The sequence below is a fragment of the Diabrotica undecimpunctata genome, chromosome 1 (genome assembly GCF_040954645.1).
Source record: "Diabrotica undecimpunctata isolate CICGRU chromosome 1, icDiaUnde3, whole genome shotgun sequence".
Lineage (NCBI taxonomy): Eukaryota > Metazoa > Arthropoda > Insecta > Coleoptera > Chrysomelidae > Diabrotica > Diabrotica undecimpunctata.
This window is the reverse complement of record NC_092803.1, coordinates 15,758,604-15,778,269: the sequence shown is the minus strand read 5'-3', so window position 1 is coordinate 15,778,269 and position 19,666 is coordinate 15,758,604. Positions and strand designations below refer to the sequence as shown.

Genomic DNA, 19,666 nt, shown 5'->3' with positions numbered 1-19,666 from the left:
TGGCATTGAATCCATATTGTTATCTTAATAACATTAATACGTCGCTAAACAGTTTTGAAAAATCTAAAATTTAAAGGAATAACGCAAAAAATACAAAAAATGGTCGACATAAATTTTGAATTTTAAAATTTCATAAATGTCATTAGTGTCAAAATGTCATAATTTGGTGGAGTAAACTTGCCTGCGGTTGGACCAATTACAAACAAGCATTACGGCGCGGTAAATTTGAATTACTCCTTTTGGTTAAAAAACAAACTATAGTCGAAAATATTGCGAACAAAATTTTCTCTCCTATGATGTTATATACGAAAAAAGGTTTATTTCTTATAACTTCATTGGTCTGTTACACAAAAATTTCTATACATAAATTATGTAATGGAAATTGCGTAAGACAAAAATTGTAAATTGTATCTATCATAACGAATGAATATTGCAAATGAAGTTTTAATTCTACAGTCAAAACTTAAATAAATGGCTATCAAAGGGTAGCAATTCATAGATTAATTTAAATGAAAAAATTATCCAGTCAGCAGAAAGTATGAATTAAAAAGCGATGAACATTTCGCGAATAATATTAATTGAGGAAACAAAAGAATTGTAATTTATAGTTATTAGTTAATGGGTGAACCAAAGGTTATAGGGATTTGTATAAATATTGTAGGCGAAAAGTTAATATTATCAGAACAAATTGTGTTTAACAAAAGTTAAGCAGCTTAAAACAACATTAAACAACATTAATCATGAAGTATCTCGTGATTGTTGCCATATTGTTCGTCTCTGCACAAGCAGTAAGTCGATTTTTAGTTATATTTTGTTTAAAAAATATTCGTATTTATGTTTTCAAAATGTATGTACTTTTCTAGTTTTCTAGTTTCTAGTACGTTTAAAATATGAAAATTTCGTATTTCAAACTTAGCTGAAATATGAAAGAATAAAATAGCTAAAACTTACTGCCTTGTTTGCTGGTGAGTAAGTGGTCACTCATACTAAATTCCTTTCTGAAGACAACTTGTTCTTTAGATTGGTGTCGGACAAATCTTTTTGTTAACCTTTCTTTTTTTATTCTTTGGTATTTTTGCAAGTAATTTATATGTGACATTACGAAAATTTACCTGTCTATGGTTTTTTTATATCTGCTTTGTTGTATTTTTTATACATAATTGTTTTAATGGATTCGTTCTAGTTATTTAAGACATTTTGCTTATTTTGTCATATTTCATTAACTTTCAAATCTTGAATAATTGTTTTTGCTGGTTTAAATCCTGAAAGCTTTGAATAATATTTCATAATACTACTACTTTTTGAACCGTTTGATGCAGCATACTCTATATTAGTGGAGCTCTCTGATGAAGAATAGTTTTCTATCTCTCTTTTCTGCGGAACTTTTCTAGGTGGTAATGTCTCACTTTTAACAATTTGCTTCTAACTATCGTCGCTTTTTTGGTTTACTTACTTTTACGGTCTTTAGTTCTTCTTTAGGTCTTCTAGACCTGTAATTAACTTCTTCATTCTATGCCTTGATTATTTTGTCAATAGTAGTAATAATAATAGTAATAGAGGTAGCTCTATATCCGGCACTTGCGTAACTTGAGTATCAGCTTCATCTCCTCTATTCTGAGGCGCAGGTCGATCTGTAGTGTCTAAAGGTTTAAATAGATATTCTGGGAAAATATCCGCGTCATATTGGCAAATTCCTGTTGCTCTAAAGCCATTTATGGTCGTTTCTTTAGTTATTTCCCTCGGAAATGTCTTGTCAAAAAGTTCTCCCACTTTGTAAATAGTTAGGATACGATAAAGTTTTCCTGGATTTATTGGACTCTTTCCTGGACTCTTGGAAAAATTACTAGAGGGCACATAAAAACCTGCAACATTGAAACAAACCTCATCCAAACCCACGTTACACTCACACCCTCATTTTGCTCTACGCAGACCACACCGCTCTCGTAACAATATCACGAGACATAAATGCACTACTTAGGTTTGCTCAAAATCACCTTGACCTAGTCGACAGGTAGTGCGGGAGATGGGGAGTAATACCTAACCCTAATAAAACTCAGATGATTCTCTTTAGACACCCCAGCCTCAGCAGATTCACTTCATACAATATAGCCGGAAGAAACAAACTTAGACTCTGGGGCGACCGACTCCAACTCCGTGACCAGATTGAGTACCTCGGTGTGGTGTTCACTCAAACACTAAACTGGAGGGCCGATATGGTAGTAGCCTGTAACAGGGTTAGGACACAGTCGGTCTACTCAATGCCCTCTATGGTAAGTTTGGACGGACACACCCACGTACACTCATACATACATACAAAACATTTATCAGGCCGGTGATTGAATATAGATTTAATCTTTATGTCTTGTTCAACCGCCACCTCACACGAAGACTGCTGGGATTGAAACGGGGAGTCCTGCGTAGAATAAACAACAAACGGCACGACTACCCCTTTGCCCTCATTCATCAACTGTCGAACATCCAGTCCATTAATGAGAGGCTCTCCTCTCTGAGCAGGAGTTACACAATCAAAACCATCTGTGGCCAAAACTTCAGAGCCCAAAACATCTTGAAAACTACCTGCTCATCCATCGGCAATGTATTCAAAAGACGCACTACACCCAAACTCCCTTTCCTACCCACTAAATTACTGGCCCCTGCCAGCAACGAACTCCCTGATGAATACATTGACACCTTGGAGGCAACTCCTTTTTTATCGCCGTAATAATCAGTAAATGCTCACTTCAAGCTTGCTAGACAGGGAGGGATCGGTTTTCTGTGGTTTCTCGATCCCATTGGATAATGATATCTGTCTAATACAAAAGATACAGCAACAGCTGCCCTCACGAGATTCACAATTCATATACTTATTAATTAAATTCAGTCAATTTATAACCATATATTTTTCACTAATAAAATTCTGAAAAGGACCGTTGTAGCTCAACAACCCTTTTAGCTCTGATTGTCCAGGATCCTCCTCCGCACGACACACCTAACGAAGCGAACTACCAGTAGAACCAATACAGCAACAAAAGCCAACCCCATAAAAAAAGAAAGCCACGTTCTGAAGAGGTGGACAACATAAACAGGACAACAAAACATAAACAAAGAGAAAATCCAACCAAAAGCAAAGATCATCCAGACAATGAACTAAGAAACCTTAATTGTGGAAAGTGTGCCTCGCTGAGTCGACGACAAACATCCGACTTACTTTGTTCCTTTTACGGAACATTTTTTGGATGGTTTATTTGGTACTGTCAACAGTCCTGCTTCGTTACAATTGAAGATGCGGCTTGGTGAGAAGTTATATCTCTCTAACATTTGTTGCAGGTGTGTAAAATACTTTGCAACGTTCTCCTTGTTAAAAGCTGTCGCTCTTGTTTGCGATGTAGGTTCGGCAAGTCTTAAAGAAATATTTTTTCGTCAGTTTAAAAATCCATACACCCAATCAGGCCCAGCAAAGCCTTTTTCATGGTTCAACGAATGGGAAATATTGTTTCTCTCCGCAAACTGAAGTGGCAGCCTCCGTAAATCGGTGGTTCCAAGGCCAAAAAAACGACTCTCTGATTCTAAGATATGATCTGCTTATCGTACTTTTTTTTTCGCTGCATCCTTTGAATCCATGTCCGTTTCTGTTAATCGGCACTTTAAAGTTGTTCTGAGCACCTGGTAGGTTAGAACTGCTCTTTTGATAGGCATTAAGTTGTTTCTCGCATCATCTATAGCTCTTGCCATAGCATCTTCGTTCCATGATTGTTGACTTGTTTTTCGCTTATAGTTCCGTACCATTTTAAGTCTTAAACAACAAAATATATAAACATATTTTAAAACATAGTTATCAACATAAAACTGCCTAGATTATAAGTCGTAATATTGAAACATGATCACTTTTGGTAAAAATAAAAGTCCCACCTTACCCCAAAGGGGAAGGACCACTTTGCACCGAATGGAACCTTTATAAATAAACGTGAAACTAAAAAAACGACTATTGATAAGTATTAAACTGGCACCGATTACTTCCAACAACAAATTCAAGTATTAGAAGATACTGGAAAAACTTCCAGTGAAATTCTTAAACTTACGCTTTTATTGCTAGTAAATATTACATCACAGAGGGTATACACACTAACAATCAAGTTTTAGCAAAGGCTTCAACACGTGGTCGCTTCGATTCGAGCGGTGCTTCCGTTTTAGTTTTTAATCCGCTTTGTACCGAGTTTCCGTTTTGCCCCACATTCCCCTACTAATAAAATATATTTATATAATTCATTTATTATAATTTTAAGAAATGTATAATTATCCATTAAAAAAAAACTGAATGTTTTTACAATCTTTATATATAAAAAAAAATTGAATCACTTGATTTGAGAGGTGGGCCGATCGCCCCCATTACCCTCCCTTGCATCCGCCGCTGTAGCTTTCGTACATTCCATCTATTTCTATCCGATTTATATTATTTGCTGACGTTTAAAATTCTAGACTTCAATATTGAGATTTGAGATCACTACGCAATTATCTGAGTCTATGTTTGCCCCTCAAACTTCTGCAGTTCATTACGTCTGTTCCGTGGTTTGAATCTATCTTGTTTACATGTATTACAAATTTAATTAATAAAATTTATCATGCCTTTCAGATTGACCCCAAATTAGTCTCAGAATTTATGGAAAAACTTGCCAAATTTGGAGAAAAATGTATGATAGAGACCAAAACATCGAGTGGTGAGTAACTCTTTAATATTTACATTTATTATAGTTAAACTAAAGATGTCTGTGCTACAAATCAAAAGATCCAGGTGTAGAACATATTTAGCATACAGATTCTGTTGTTAATCTCAATTTCTTAAACGTATTGAGTACATTTTAGCCTCAACATCAATAAAACTATTTAAGTTTTACATATAACGATAATATATTCTGTCTCAAACAAATCTAACAAAAATTGTAACTAATAGAGAAATACATCTAACATTTGTAGGCTTACACAAAGAATATAGGCCAATTAGTTTGCTTAACCACCTATACACGCTCTTTACTCGAATACTGACAAACAGATTAGAAGCAAAACTCGATTTCTATCAATCAGAAGAACAGGCAGGATTTCGAGCGGGACACGGAACAAACGACCATTTGCAATGCCTTAAAACTCTAGTTGAAAAGTCTATCGAATATAACAGACCCCTTGCTCTTATCTTTGTCGACTTCCATAAAGCATTTGACACAGTCGAAACAGTTGCTATCTTAAAAGCACTATCAGAATGCACAATAGATCACAGGTATGCAAATATTATTCGAAATATATACGAAAATGCGACAACAACCGTTAACCTCCATTGCATGACTGAGAAGATAAAAATTGGCAGAGGGGTGCGGCAGGGAGATACCTTGTCGCCAAAACTATTTATAACAGTTATGGAGTACGCATTTAAACGGCTAGAGTGGGAATCAAAGGGTATTAGCATCGATGGAAAGATATTCAATCATCTCAGATATGCCGATGATATTGTTCTCATAACAGACAACTTAGGAGAAGCCAGAGTTATGCTACAACAACTACCGCAAGTAACCCAGAAAGTCGGTTTAAAAATAAACTATGAAAAAACAAAAATGATGACCAATCTCGTCCCCAATTAGCTAATAGAAATCGAAAAGTCGCCCATAGAACTTGTGGAAAAATATGTGTATTTGGGTCACGAAATAAGGTTAACGCGAGATAACCAAACATGCGAGCTACTCAGAAGAATAAGTCTGGGTTGGGCTGCATTCGGAAAAATGAGAGATGTAGTTAAAACAAATATACCGATCCATTTAAAAAGAAAAGCTTTTAACCAGTGCGTTCTACCAGTCCTCACATACGGAGCAGAAACCTTAACTCTCACAAAAACATCAGCCGAAAAATTGAGAAGGACACAACGAAAGATGGAGAGATCAATGCTTGGAATAAGCTTAAGAAATAGAATAAGAAACGAGGAAGTTCGTAGACGAACCGGAGTGGAACACATTATCGAACATATTACAAGGCAAAAATGAAGGTGGGCAGGACATGTTGCAAGAATGAAAGACGACAGTTGGACAAAAAAAAATGCTTGAGTGGAGACCACGGGCTGACAAGCGAAGCCGAGGAAGACCCCCAACGCGATGGACCGACGACCTCAAAAGAATCGTGACCAATTGGATAGCAGAGGCGCAGAACAGAAGCAGATGGAAAAGTCTAGAGGAGGCCTAGGTTCAACAATGGACAACTCAGGGCTGATTGATGATGATGATGATGACAAAGAATATGATTCAATATAGTGAACCTCTGGAAATTGAAAAATATACAATCATATATCATAATATAAAGAGTAAAACTAGGAAAATATATCCCTGACGAGTTGTTGATTCAGAATTCTAGGTCACAAGTCTATTCTGCTGTCAATAATAATATGATAAATATTATAATATATGATCAACTTTCCACAGGTTGCAATTTGTTCCTATGCTCAAATAAAGTTGTCAATTATGGGAAGATAATTTGACCAATAGGAATAAATCCACGTGATTACAATGTACACGTCTTAAGCTCTGGGACGCACGCCAAATCATATTGAACATGTTGCTATTTGCTATAGTCCAGTGGTGCTTTCTTGTTGTGTGAAAAAGTGTAACATGTGTGGCAATGGCGTTTAAAAAATTGTCAGAAGCAGACTAAAAAATCTTTTATTATAGTGTAATGATGTGTGTGAATGAATTTGTACATATACCTATTTACTTCATCACTTATTATCGTCTGTACTTCACAAATTAAAACTAGAAATAATAAGCAGTAACAGTAAAAATTAAAAAAAAAATGCCTTGTAAATTCAGCTACTAATCAAGCCTACAAAATATATTCAGGCCAAACCTTCAAAATGCTCCGTCCAATAAATTCTTGGTTCTTCCTTTTTTAAAAAGTTTGTCAAATGAAATCTAAAAATAAAAAAGAAGTACTTAAAAATCAATTAGTAAAATACCAGTTCCGCCTTCTTTACACTAACGAATTAAAATATTTTTAAATAGTAATCCTGGTGTGATGGGACGATACTATTAGTACCGCCTTTATTATTGATTTTCTCTTACTACCAAGTTAGTAATATATAATTGAATGAATTTATAATTTTAAACAACTGGTATTAATCACACTAACGATCTATCCAAGTCTGGTTAAGTAAATATCATCGATTTCACGGCAAAATTTTTCGCAGATATCTGAAGCTTTTAAGACATAGGTGGGGGTTACTAGATGACGAATAGATGAAAAGGGACTTGTATTTTTACCTTGCGTTTTTTTAAACAGTAATTTATGGTCACAATTAGATTTCTTGTCTATTGTAACTTTAAAGTTTTTTCCCTTATATTTTAAAAATACAATATTTATATCATTTTTTTATATCAAGAATATCTTTATTTTCCCGTTTTTTCAATTAAAATTGATAAATAATTTATGGAGATATTTGCAAAAAAACAGTTTCTTTGCACTAGTTTATAAATTTTATTAATTTTTTTATTAACAAAATAAAATGTTATTAATACATTTGAACATCGAGGAATTACCGTCTTTTAAATTTGTGCGAAATTTCCCCCCGAATTGTCAAATAGTTTAAAAGTTATTTAATTTATTTATACCATTGGATAGCTTAGCTGGTAAAAAAAACTTTAAAACCAGCTAAACGTTAAAAAAACTTTCTATGACCAATAGGAACGAAGTTAGCGACTATTTTTTTAAAAATCATATCTCCATTGTTTATAAACATTAAGAAGTAAAATTTGCACATTTTTTGGTAACACGTAGGAAAAATTTACATTATCTCAGCTTCCACTGCAGCTGGAAGCCTCTTTTTTTATTCTTTTATTCTCGGGTAGCTCTTTGAAATATGAATAACCACATAGTTTATACTGGCCGGAAAATATGGGAAACCCCGGAAAAATTAAGTCCATTTGAAATTCACCGTAAAAACTTACTTTTTTTTTAATTTGGCTGAAATAGTCTGTCGCAGTATTAATAATGATGACATAATTTTTGCGCCCCCTCCCCCCCGGAAATCTCGGAAAATCCCGGAAAATCAACATACATTTTTTTTCATTTTATATCAATGATGTAATAATACTTATATATTTTATAAATTCAATTTCAGGTAATTTTTTACACATTATATTATTATATTCCTTATATTAATTATAATTGTTTGTATTTTTATAATTAACAATATTGATTTTTATTCTATTTTTTGTACAAATATGATATACAATACTAATCTAATCTGCGTTACTGCTTTGATAAAATAAGTAGATTTTTTTATCACTTGTCCTATTAAATTTTGCAATGTTTATTGAACTTTACTTTTTTTATTTTATTTACATACATTGGTTTAAAAGTTAAAATTTGGTTCATTCATTCGACTTTAAACGTAACTGTACCGAGGTTGCATCATATTTTCTTCTCTACTTCTTCCTCAGTACAATTTATGCACAAGTTCGTACAATTCAAATCACGTTTTCTGCACTCACATCTAGTAGTTTTGCAACCTGTGGTGCATTTGCATGTAATGAGTATAAATTGGTTCAAAACCAGTGGCACTTTGTCTCCAAGCATAGGCATAAGCATCTAACTTATTACCTAACCACATTAAGTAATTGATAGTAAACCCGAAGAACACGCTGTTGGCTGCACCTTCAGTTAGTGGAAGAGTTTCTAGTTTAAAAGATGATTTACCGATATTTCTGTTGAATTGTAAGTATATTAAATAATTTAAAGAAAGTCTATCGTTGTGTTTTTTTTTTTTTTAATTATTTATTATAATAATTAATTATTAATTCAATAGTTTTAAATATTACTTACAATTTTCAATCAAAAAGTAATTAAATACGTTTAGTAAAATCTTTTTTGTTCAAAATACACAAAATATTTTACTCAAAGGAGTATAAGTATATTGCTTTCTAAAGCCACTACACTGAGGCTGACAAAATTTTTGGAGCGTGGAGCTGAAATAGTTTCCCCTCCACTTTCCTATGTCGATCTTTGGAAAGTACCTTCGTTTCGAAGGGCTGTAAGTTTCGAAAAATTTGATGAATTTCATAGCTATAAGTTTCAATATAAAGTTTAGATTTTCATTCAAAATGTGTGCAAAATTTACTTCTTAATGTTTATAAACAATAGAGATATGATTTTTTTAAAAATCGTCGCTAACTTCGTTCCTATTGGTCATTGGTCGTAGAAGGTTTTTTTTTAACGTGAGTTTTTTTACCAGCTAAGCTATCCAATGGTTGTAAGTACAAGTCTGTAGCTTGAAAAATATAAAAGTTATTACAATTGTTTATAAGTAAAAAACATACCCCTTTTTCAAACGTTTATTTTGTAAATAATTTCGATGGAAACGCAATATGCATTTAACTTCTGATATAGTTTAGGTGTTAAAGAATCCTATGAAATTTGCTAAATGTGTCTAGCATCATTCATAGGGCAAGTTCAATAATTTAAATAATTAGCCTCAGGGATAAATAAATTAAATAACTTTTAAACTATTTGACCGATCGGGGGGAAATTTCGCACAAATTTAAAAGACGGTAATTCCTCGATGTTCAAATGTATTAATAACATTTTAATTTGTTAATAAAAAAATTAATAAAATTTATAAATTATTGCAAAAAACTGCTTTTTTGCAAATATCTCCATAAATTATTTATCAATTTTATCATCAAAGGCCACCTACCTATACTAAAACAGCCTGTTCTAGGATCAACAAATGTCTTAAAATTCATAAAACCGGTAAGCAGAGGCGTGCGATATATGTCCCTATATTTACATATAAGAAATTATATTATTAATTATTATTTAATTATCAACAATTGAGGGGTGCCAAACCATAACGTTGTAAGTGCCACTCGAGCTAAAATTTTATATGATTAACTCTTTGAAGTACACTGGTACATTTTTTGTACCACTAAAAATTAGTCTCATGTTGCACAACGGTCCATAAAACGTACCACCTAACAAAATAAATTTATCGTTCGGCACAGCGACGGCTAAAATGTATCACTATACTGAACCGCCTAATAAACATGTTTAAAACACGTGCGTGAAATATTTCCCATAAATTTGTGTCTTTAGAACTTTAGATATCAGTTGCAATTCTAACAACTTCTAGTGCACGTGTCTGTAAAACTAATTTTTACATCGTGATTTTCTTATTAAAAAGTAGGTATTGTGTGTTGTTTATTATATTATTTTAGATTAGTAGTGTATTTATTTAATCACTGGAACATAAAACAATACTATTTTTTATACAAACTTTATATTTTTGAATATATACGGCAATCCAAAATACGTACCAACGTGCAGCTAGGTAACGTTTTTCCTTTTTAGGAATAAATGGCGTCCAGTAATAATAGGAGGGAGCCGTTACCTTTCAGGTTAGTAAGGATGACAGAGGAAGAGTTGTACCGGGAGCTTGAAGAAATTCCTAGTGTTCAAGAATCAGAAATTGATGATGATTCAGGTGAGGACGAGACGTTTGAACCACCGAGTGATGAGTTTGTACTAAATAATAACGATGTGTCTAGTGAGGAAGATGTGTTGAGTGAAGAGGATGTTCCTTTGCCGACGAATTTTAAAGTTCCTAGTCAAAAAAAGACAATTTCATGGTCTACAGAGAATATTAAAAAAATACTACCAGTAAAAGATTTTACTGATAAACAAGGATTATGTCAGGAATTTTTACAAAAAGAAGACATCTTGCTTACTTACCCCTTACAATTTTTTCAATCTGTTTATATCTGATGATATTTTAGATAAAATTACTTTTCAAACCAACCTGTATGCGGAACAGGAATTTCAAAAAAATCAAAAGAAATATACTCCAACAACCGTGAAGGAAATAATAGTTATTTAACCAACAAGTGTATTAATAAGGGCGATTAACAATTGAGATATATTAACGCGCGAGCGAAGCGAGTGCGTTAATGTTCGAGATTGTTAATCGCCATTTTAATTCACGAGTTCGTTACAAAACTTTTTCGTCGACCGTACTTTTCAGAAATAAAAATATCTTAGTTTAAATTTTTATTTACTTAACGATAAATAATGACATACAATAACAGACAGTACTTACAGCGGCTACTTCATTTTAAATAATTTTTTAGTGGAAATATAAATAGGTATGTTTGGTTGCCTACACCACAGGTAACTGCCAATCACAGAGCGTTAAATCGGGTTAAATTAATTTATACAAGCAATGTATGTTGTATTGCCTATAATGAAATCGTTCATTAATAGAAAATCATTTATTAATAGGGGTCATTAATCAATGATTTTGAGGGTGTTAAAATTAATCATAAATGGACGGTCGACGGAAAAAGTATTTATTGGTCTAAATCTGCTCATGGGTATAAAACCACTGCCAAGTTATAGGGATTATTGGAGTGTAAATAAAGATCTTCATGATGACTATATCTGTAAATTCATGCCTGTAAATAGATTTGGTTGGCTGCTAAGTCACAGTCATCTAAATGACAACAACCAAATGCCAAAAAAAAGGAGAGAATGGATATGATAAGCTGTATAAAGTCCTGCCTTTCCTCAATGAAGTGAAGAACAATTTGCAAAAATACTACAAACCAACATCTAATATAACCATCGATGAGCCTATGATAAAGTACAAAGGTAGAAGTGTATTAAAACAGTATATGCCCAAAAAACCAATAAAAAGTGGCTACAAGATTTGGACACTCGCTGATAAAAATGGCTATCTATATAATTTTGATGTTTATACAGGCAAAACAGACGACTATGTAGAACACTCTTTAGGCGAAAAAGTAGTTCTAAGGTTTACAGAGAACTTGAAGCAAAAAAAAACATGTTTTATTCCTTGATAATTTCTTTAAATCCTATGACTTACAAATAAAACTAAAAGACCTCGGATTTTATTCATGTGGAACAGTTACGTCAAACAGAAAGCATTTGCCAAAATTACGTGAAGATAAACAACTAAAGCAGGGTGAGTATGATTATCTTGCAAGTAGTGATGGAATAACTTTTATTAAAGGTCTGTTCATATTCTTTCTAATTTCATGATCCCACCCAGACAAGTTGTGTACAAAGAAGACAAAAAGATGGATCGAAAATGTCTGTTCCATGTCCTACGGCTTTGGTTGATTATAATCTTAACATGAATTTTGTAGACAGGTTTGACCAGATGAAGTCGTCATACGAGTTGGATAGGAAAAGCAAAAAATGGTGGATGAGAATTGTTTTCCATTTTCTAGACTGTTCTGTTGTAAACGCCTTCATATTACATAAGATATGTCTACAAAAAATATCTCTAAAAGTATTTCGAAGAAGAGTAATAGATGGATTATTGGCGGAGGAATATGTGAAATTAACTGCAGCTAATTCGGAAGAAAGTAGTGGGGTACCAATGAATAAACGACAAAGAAGGTTACCTGAAGAAGTAAGATTTACGTCTTCAGATCACCAACCAATACGGTCAACAAGAAGAAGGTGTGCCCGATGTAGTACTAAAGCACAGCAAATCCGAACTTAATGGACTTGTACTATTTATAAGGTTCCTTTATGCCTCAGCAAAATAAAAGATTGTTTCCAACAATATCATAAAAGATTATAATTTTTAATTATTTGTAATACACAAAGAAAATACTGATGCTGCACAGTGGTACAACTGTTGTACCACCCTCTATTTGTCAAAGTGACAGGTTTGTTAAATGAAATTTCTTATTTTTTATTTCTGTTGACTATCAACTCCAACTTAAACACAAAAAAATGTTTCTTATTTAAAACTTTATTTTGTGTGCAACTAGGGTCTAGAATATTCACAGACTTCTGTGCATCAAAGAGTTAAACTGTTGTATGTGCTGACCTTTACTTACACCAAAGAATAATAGAAGCGTCTATATTCTTTGCTTACACCCTTGAAGCCAAAGCTTTGAGATGTCCCCACCTTGAATAATGAGAAAGAGAAAGTCATAACGTTGTAAGTGCCTTATCAGTTGCAACCACAGTTGCTACAATCACTACGCAAAATGGCAGACGAAGTTCTTCAGTGTGACAGTAGCGTCAGAAAAACGTGTTTTAAATACATTGAAATGGAAAAAAAAATATTAGAAAAGGCAGTAAAAACAGAAGACTTAAGTATATAAATACCAAAAATAAAGAAGTAGGTGAAAAAAGTGAACCAAAGGAGGTAAGTTCTGATAAAAAATATTTTTGTTGTGATATATTAAAGTACCAGTTAAAAACAGTAATAAAAGCTATATCTTTGGTTTCTGCTATATTTTTTGCTTATTGTTTTTATTTATTATTACTCTAAGCAAATACAATTTATTTGGTCATTAGGGTTAATATTTTTTAGTTAATATTTTCGTGTAAGGTGTCCTGCAAATGCCAGTTCTCATTGGGATATGGAGAAGGAGTTTGTTTAGAAAAAGAAGGAGACATGGTAGTTACGATGATACAACAAAAAGCCGGCGACAGCGGACATACAAATATATGCTAATAATTCGGGGCGAGTCTGAAGTTCACGTATATAAAATTCAATATCTTTTTTTTTGCAGCTTTAGTTAATAAATTATGTTCTGTAAGCAGAAGTTAATTCACAGTTTTTCAGGTTTGCAAAAAGACGTTTTGTGAGACTTTTGGTGTCAGTGGATGACGTGTGCAGATTCTGTCAGAGAAAATTGGTTGTGATGACGAAAGTTAAACGGAGCGGTAAATGACAAAGAGGGGAACCTGATGGGAAAGAAAAGATCATTGATTATATATCGTCAATTCCAACACAAGAAAGTCACTACGGTAGAAGTGACACTCCAAATCGAAAATATCTCCCGACAGAGCTTAATGTAGTTAAGTGGTACAAAGGATTTTTGCAAAAGTACTTTGCTGATTCTACTGAGCTACCAGCCTCTAGACAGTGGTTTAATGATATATTTTCGGCAGAGTTTAATCTTTCATTTAAGCCCCCACAAGTTGACGCAAGTCAAAATAGACACAGCTCTAACAGAAGAAATAAAAACTGATGCTAAGTAAAAACTAGAAATTCGCCACAGGCAAGCTGACGTAGCAAGACAACAAATGAGTAGAGATTGCATAGAATTTAGAGGAAACACCTCAGATATTCTAATGGTTCAATTTGATCTCCAGCAACAGATGTATCTTCCAACATTAACTCATACCCAAATGTGCTACAACGGTTAGCTTGCCTGTATTAATATGGGTATTCATTTAGAAGACGAAGGAAAGGGCATCAAGCTCTTCTGGAATGAAATTATCGGGCAAAGGGGATCTAACGATATAGCTTCTTGTCTGTACAGGTTGTTTACCAGTAGCAAAATAGGATTAACTACGGGTGGTGACCAAAATAAGAACTAGGCTTTACTTGTTATGTATCTTGTTTTGATTGCAAAAGGTTTCTATTCAGAAATTACTCATAAATTTTCTGTGAGAGGACATACCTTTCTCGCGTGTGATCGCGATTTTGCCATTATAGAGAAAGCAAAGAAGCATGCCAAGCCGCTTATACCAAAAGACCTCATTGAAATTATTGCTAAAGCTGGAAAGAAAATTCCGTTCTTAGTAATAAATACTACAACAGTTTTTGACTGGATGAATCAAGCTAAATCCATGATAAAGAAAATTTCGGGGATTTTGCTCCATGGCTAAAAACTTCAGTGATCAAACCTGGAATCACTAAGGCAAGTTTTGAGATCAAGGAAACCCCTGTGCTATTGTCTACCGAAAAAAATTAAGGTATCCAAGCCATGCTACCATATTTAGCAGGAAGAAGCAAAAACTTTTTACGAAAACTTTACAAAATGCTGGTTTTTAAATTTTTGATTAAAGTTACTTAAGTAAATAAATAAATGTTAGCTTTATTTTCACTATAATTATTGTCAATTTACTCTTTTTCTTTTGACTTTTAAATGCAAGTAAATACATATTTACAACGTTATGTTACGTTTGGAATATAGTATGTGAGCGAAGATGCAGGTGTGTTTATCCTTACACCTTGTCCTGATGCCTTTGTTACGCGCACCAGTCATAAGTCGCTGGTTTTTCCTTGGGGAACAAGATTTGTCCTTAGGGAAATAGGTTCACTTTGTATACTTCTTTGAAGGACCACCCAGAAAACTGGGACAAGTGAAAGTTTCGAAAAGAACCTTTCAACAAGTCTATTTAAACAATTATTACAACGTATTTTGGACGCCGATAACTTGCTTACGATAGCTGATATAAGAAATTTAGTTTGAATTTATGTACAAAAACTGGATAACTTGTCGGTGATACAATATTGACACGAACTGAGTAAAACTTATTAATATACCGACTGTGCTAAGCCTTCTAAGTTGCGGCTAGCGTGTACAAGAGCCTAGCGCGCGCTCGTCCAATGCTGAATTAGAACTGGTACTGATTACTTCCTTCAACCACTCGGCTCGTAATTTTCTTAACATTCAGAAATCTCCTCCCTGACCTTCGACGTATATAACGGATATGTTTACATTTAGAATACCTTCGACTTTCATTTTATTGGTAAAATTACCTGAGAAGGGTAACTTTCGTTAATGTTGGGAAATTTCAAATGACTCAAACCGATAATTTGGAATTACTAATCCTTTCATTTTGATGATTCTTTGACGATTTTAGAAGCTTATGTCTAGAAAGTTATTTGAATGCAAGCTATCGGCGCCGTACAGATTATTAGATGGTACAAAGGAATTTTATAAATCTAAACTAATATACAGTGTGATATAATGATAATAATATGATACAAAAATAAAATAAAAATATTAAATATTGTTGTTACGCAACAGTATGGATAGGTGAAAATAAGGTGAACTGGAACAATACTATAACTATAAGTACAATACGCACAATGGTTCCTTCATCAGCAAATTTACTAACTACGCCTAATGTCCATATATTAATAAACAGATTAATAAAACTAAGATCACGTGGTAGTATTCGTGTTACTTTAGTTTTTAGAGGTACCCTTTTCTTTATCTCTTTATATTCGTCTATGTTATAAGCATTTTTAGATATCTAATGTAAATTTTGTTCCACAGAGGATGTTGCGCGTATCATGGCACACCAACTTCCAGAAACTCATGAAGGAAAGTGCATGATCTCCTGTGTCTACAAAGCATTCAAAATCGTAAGTTAAACATTACAATTTTGTCAAAACTCAGCTTAATGAGAAACCATCAGTAGCTAATAAATATCTTGTGATTTTCAGCAAAATGAAGATGGAACCATGAACTCTGATGAAACTTTGAAACTGATGGAGCAAATCAAAGACAGCGATCCAGAATTGTTCGAAAAAATGATGAAAGTGTTCAAAACTTGCCATGGAAGGCCAGGTAATATAAGGGAATATGTATTTTGTATTTTGCCTATGCTGAAATGATACAAACGTTATAATTCAACTTTATTATTTCTTTCAGAGCTTATCGTCATAGACCCCTGCATAACAGCTGTCAATATGGGGGTATGTGCAGTGATTGAAGGAAAAGCGGTAGGTACCAAAGTTTTTTAAATCATTGTTAACAGCTTTGTTTTATGTTTGGCATTAATTTGCCATATAGGTTTTTACATAATTTACACAAATTACGAGAAGAAGCCAGAAAGAAAGAACAGCAAGAAACTACCGACTCATTTAGTGTTCGTTGACTTAGAGAATGTCTATGATACAGTCCTCTTAAAATTAACGTTTGAAATACTGACGAAAGGCAGACCTAAGTAATGTATACATCAACGCTATAGCGAACTCGTACAAAAATGCAAAAAGTGCCGTTAAAATGGAGAATGAAATTTCAGACGCATTTTCTGTAAAAAAAAAGGCTTGAGACCAGAATGTTATTTATCATTCTATCTATTTAAAATCTATATTCAGGAAGCATTAAACAACTGGAGAAGAAAATGCACAAGGATGTGAATAGACCTTGTAAACAAGTACATAAAAAATCTTTTCTTCGCAGATGGCCTAGTGATTATGGCAAACGATGAGGAAGACATGGATTATATGATTCGAAAGTTAACCGAAGAATACGAAAAGTAGGGACTTGCGATTAACATTAACAAAACGGAATATCTTATAGTAAACGATGAAGAAAGATATAAAAAACTCAACTCCCGATTAAAGATATAAAAAAATGCCAAGAATTTAAATACGTAGCAACAGAGACAGATAGCGAAGGAAGGAATATCGAAATGGGACATTCAGCAAAAAATACAACAGGGCCAAAAGGTGGTCCAAATACTAATCTTATCACTTTGGTCTCATAAAATTAGTTTACGAACAAAAATAACCTACAGGTTGGTTGTAGAAACAATTTTGACGTACAGATTTGAATGTTTGCATATGACAATGAAAGAGAAGAAAAAATTGGAAGTGGTAAAAATTGACTATCTAAGAAGAGCGTATTGGATATCCAGACTTGATCACATCCCAAATGAAGAAATAAGAAGAAGACCAGGAAGGATTAACAATACTGTAGATACAATAGAATTCAAACAACTTTTATGGTATGCCCATATAATGCGAATGGAAGACGAACGACGCCCAAAACAAGCCTTAAACTATGTTCCATGGAATAGAAAAAGGGAGAGAAAGACTCGCATTAGAATGGAAAGAAGAAATCAAAGGAATAATAAGAGATAGAGCCTTAAATAAGAAGAAATGTTATACAAAAAGTCTAATGCCTGCCATTAGCCTTCGATAATGTGTTCATTAATTGAACGTGTTTAATTGAATGCTATGTTCATGAAGACGAACAGAGCAATAGTTGATTATATACGTATACAAAAATTATAAATAATATTACCAGAAAGTACCTAACAACACAAACAATTCACACTTTTGTTTATGAAACTATCTATCGCCTATATTGTCTTCGCATTTCCTGTAAATACAAAAATTGCTGTAGATAATAAAGAAAGAGAGACGTATTAAGGGAAGGTTAAGCATATCCAAAAAAAAAACATGGAAAAATGAAAGTTTTATATGAATACGTATCTTTATGAAATTTAGTGATTGGTTTATGTTACTAAAGTATATCTTAACGTTCTTTACTTGTACCTATAACAATGTAACTGTTTTTTGATATGAGATTGACTCTATTGTCTGATAATTTAATGCAAATAAGTAAGTACTAACCTCAAAATATAAAATTTACATTCAGTTCAAGCCCTTACAGAGATGATTGGATAAGTGGACAATGTTGGCAATCTATGCTGAATTTGTTGGAATGCTTCAACCAAGTAAAAGACGACAAGACCGTTATTATCTTTTTATGTGCAGTCACACAATGGAAAATTATATAAAGTACTAAAGAATACGATTAATAATATGTCTTGATGTTAAAATCAAAAATTAGGAATTAAGTTCATGGAAGTAAAAAACAAAAAGACAATGTGTTACAAATGCCTAAAATAGTGTTCTGAAGCTATTTTCTTGTGGCATTTTAAATTAATTACTATTTAAATGGGAATAAGCCACAATTAAAGGTTAAAATACGTTTATTGACGTTTCAATTTCCACTTCGGAAATCGAAATTCGAAAATTTCCGAAGTGGAAATTGAAACGTCAATAAACGTATTTTAACCTTTAATTGTGGCTTATTCCCATTGAAATTGTAATTAATTTGCCTAAAATAGTGCCTAATTCACCATTTTATTATTAGGGAAAAATTTTTCATTCATCATTGATTCAAGGAGTCAATTTTAACTATTCTTTTTTTTTGTTTTCAGCTCGGCATCAAATCCGAAATGTTTGGAATGTGATTTTTTGTTGGATTCGTAAATATGTTTTATAGATGATCTGTTGTTTGTTCAAATTAAGCAATTATACGTTTTTGGTATAGTAATTATATTGTTTATTTTACGTATCTTTAAAAAATGTCAATTGAATAAAAAAACGTGGCAAGATATAACCAAATATTTAATTTATATCCATATATTTGTCCATTATTATATTGGTGGGTGTCCATATTGGTGTAACAAAGATACCACCATAAGTGAATGGTGAACGCACCTTGCTAAGGGCCGGTTTCACCAACGACAAATAGCAGTCTATTCAATGAATAAAGTTATTCGACCAATAAAACTGACATATCTGCGTTTCACCAACGTCAAATAAGACTTATTCTATGAATAAACTCCAAATAAGTTATTAGTCCAATATCGGCCAAATAAATATTTATTCTTCGAATAAGTTGACAGCTAACCTCACTTTAAATATCAATAATAAAGAATATTCATTAGTTTAACTTGAAATTATCAACAATGTATTGCAGGTAAACGTAATTATATCACACAATTTGAATTTTGTATACATATATATTTATTTTAGATTATTATCTTCATTATCATCATCCTCTGATGACGGAAATGAGCAGCGAAGGACAAGGCCACGCTTGCAGCTGCAAAGAAGAAACCCTTTTGCTGAATTTGATGATGTGGACTTTAAAACTAGGTTTAGATTATCAAAGTTCTCCATTTCTTTCTCTAAATAATTTTTGCTCCTCTCGCGTTTTTTGTCCATTTTGACAAGTTTCATATTCACAATAATTTACAACCACAACAAACAGATTTTTTTATATAATCATGTATTGAAATTGACAATTATTATTATTTTGACAAATTAATCAAC

General features: G+C 32.9%; 1 protein-coding gene across 1 annotated transcript; it reads left to right on the top strand.

Moving 5' to 3' along the window:
- Nucleotides 1-683: 683 nt before the first annotated feature.
- Nucleotides 684-18,881, top strand: LOC140437864 (general odorant-binding protein 19d-like). The gene is made up of 6 exons (XM_072527654.1): nucleotides 684-788; nucleotides 4,631-4,715; nucleotides 16,083-16,171; nucleotides 16,253-16,376; nucleotides 16,461-16,531; nucleotides 18,766-18,881. Exons 1-6 carry the CDS (start codon nucleotides 741-743, stop codon nucleotides 18,796-18,798), a joined length of 450 nt encoding a protein of 149 aa, XP_072383755.1. The 5' UTR covers nucleotides 684-740; the 3' UTR covers nucleotides 18,799-18,881.
- Nucleotides 18,882-19,666: the final 785 nt, after the last annotated feature.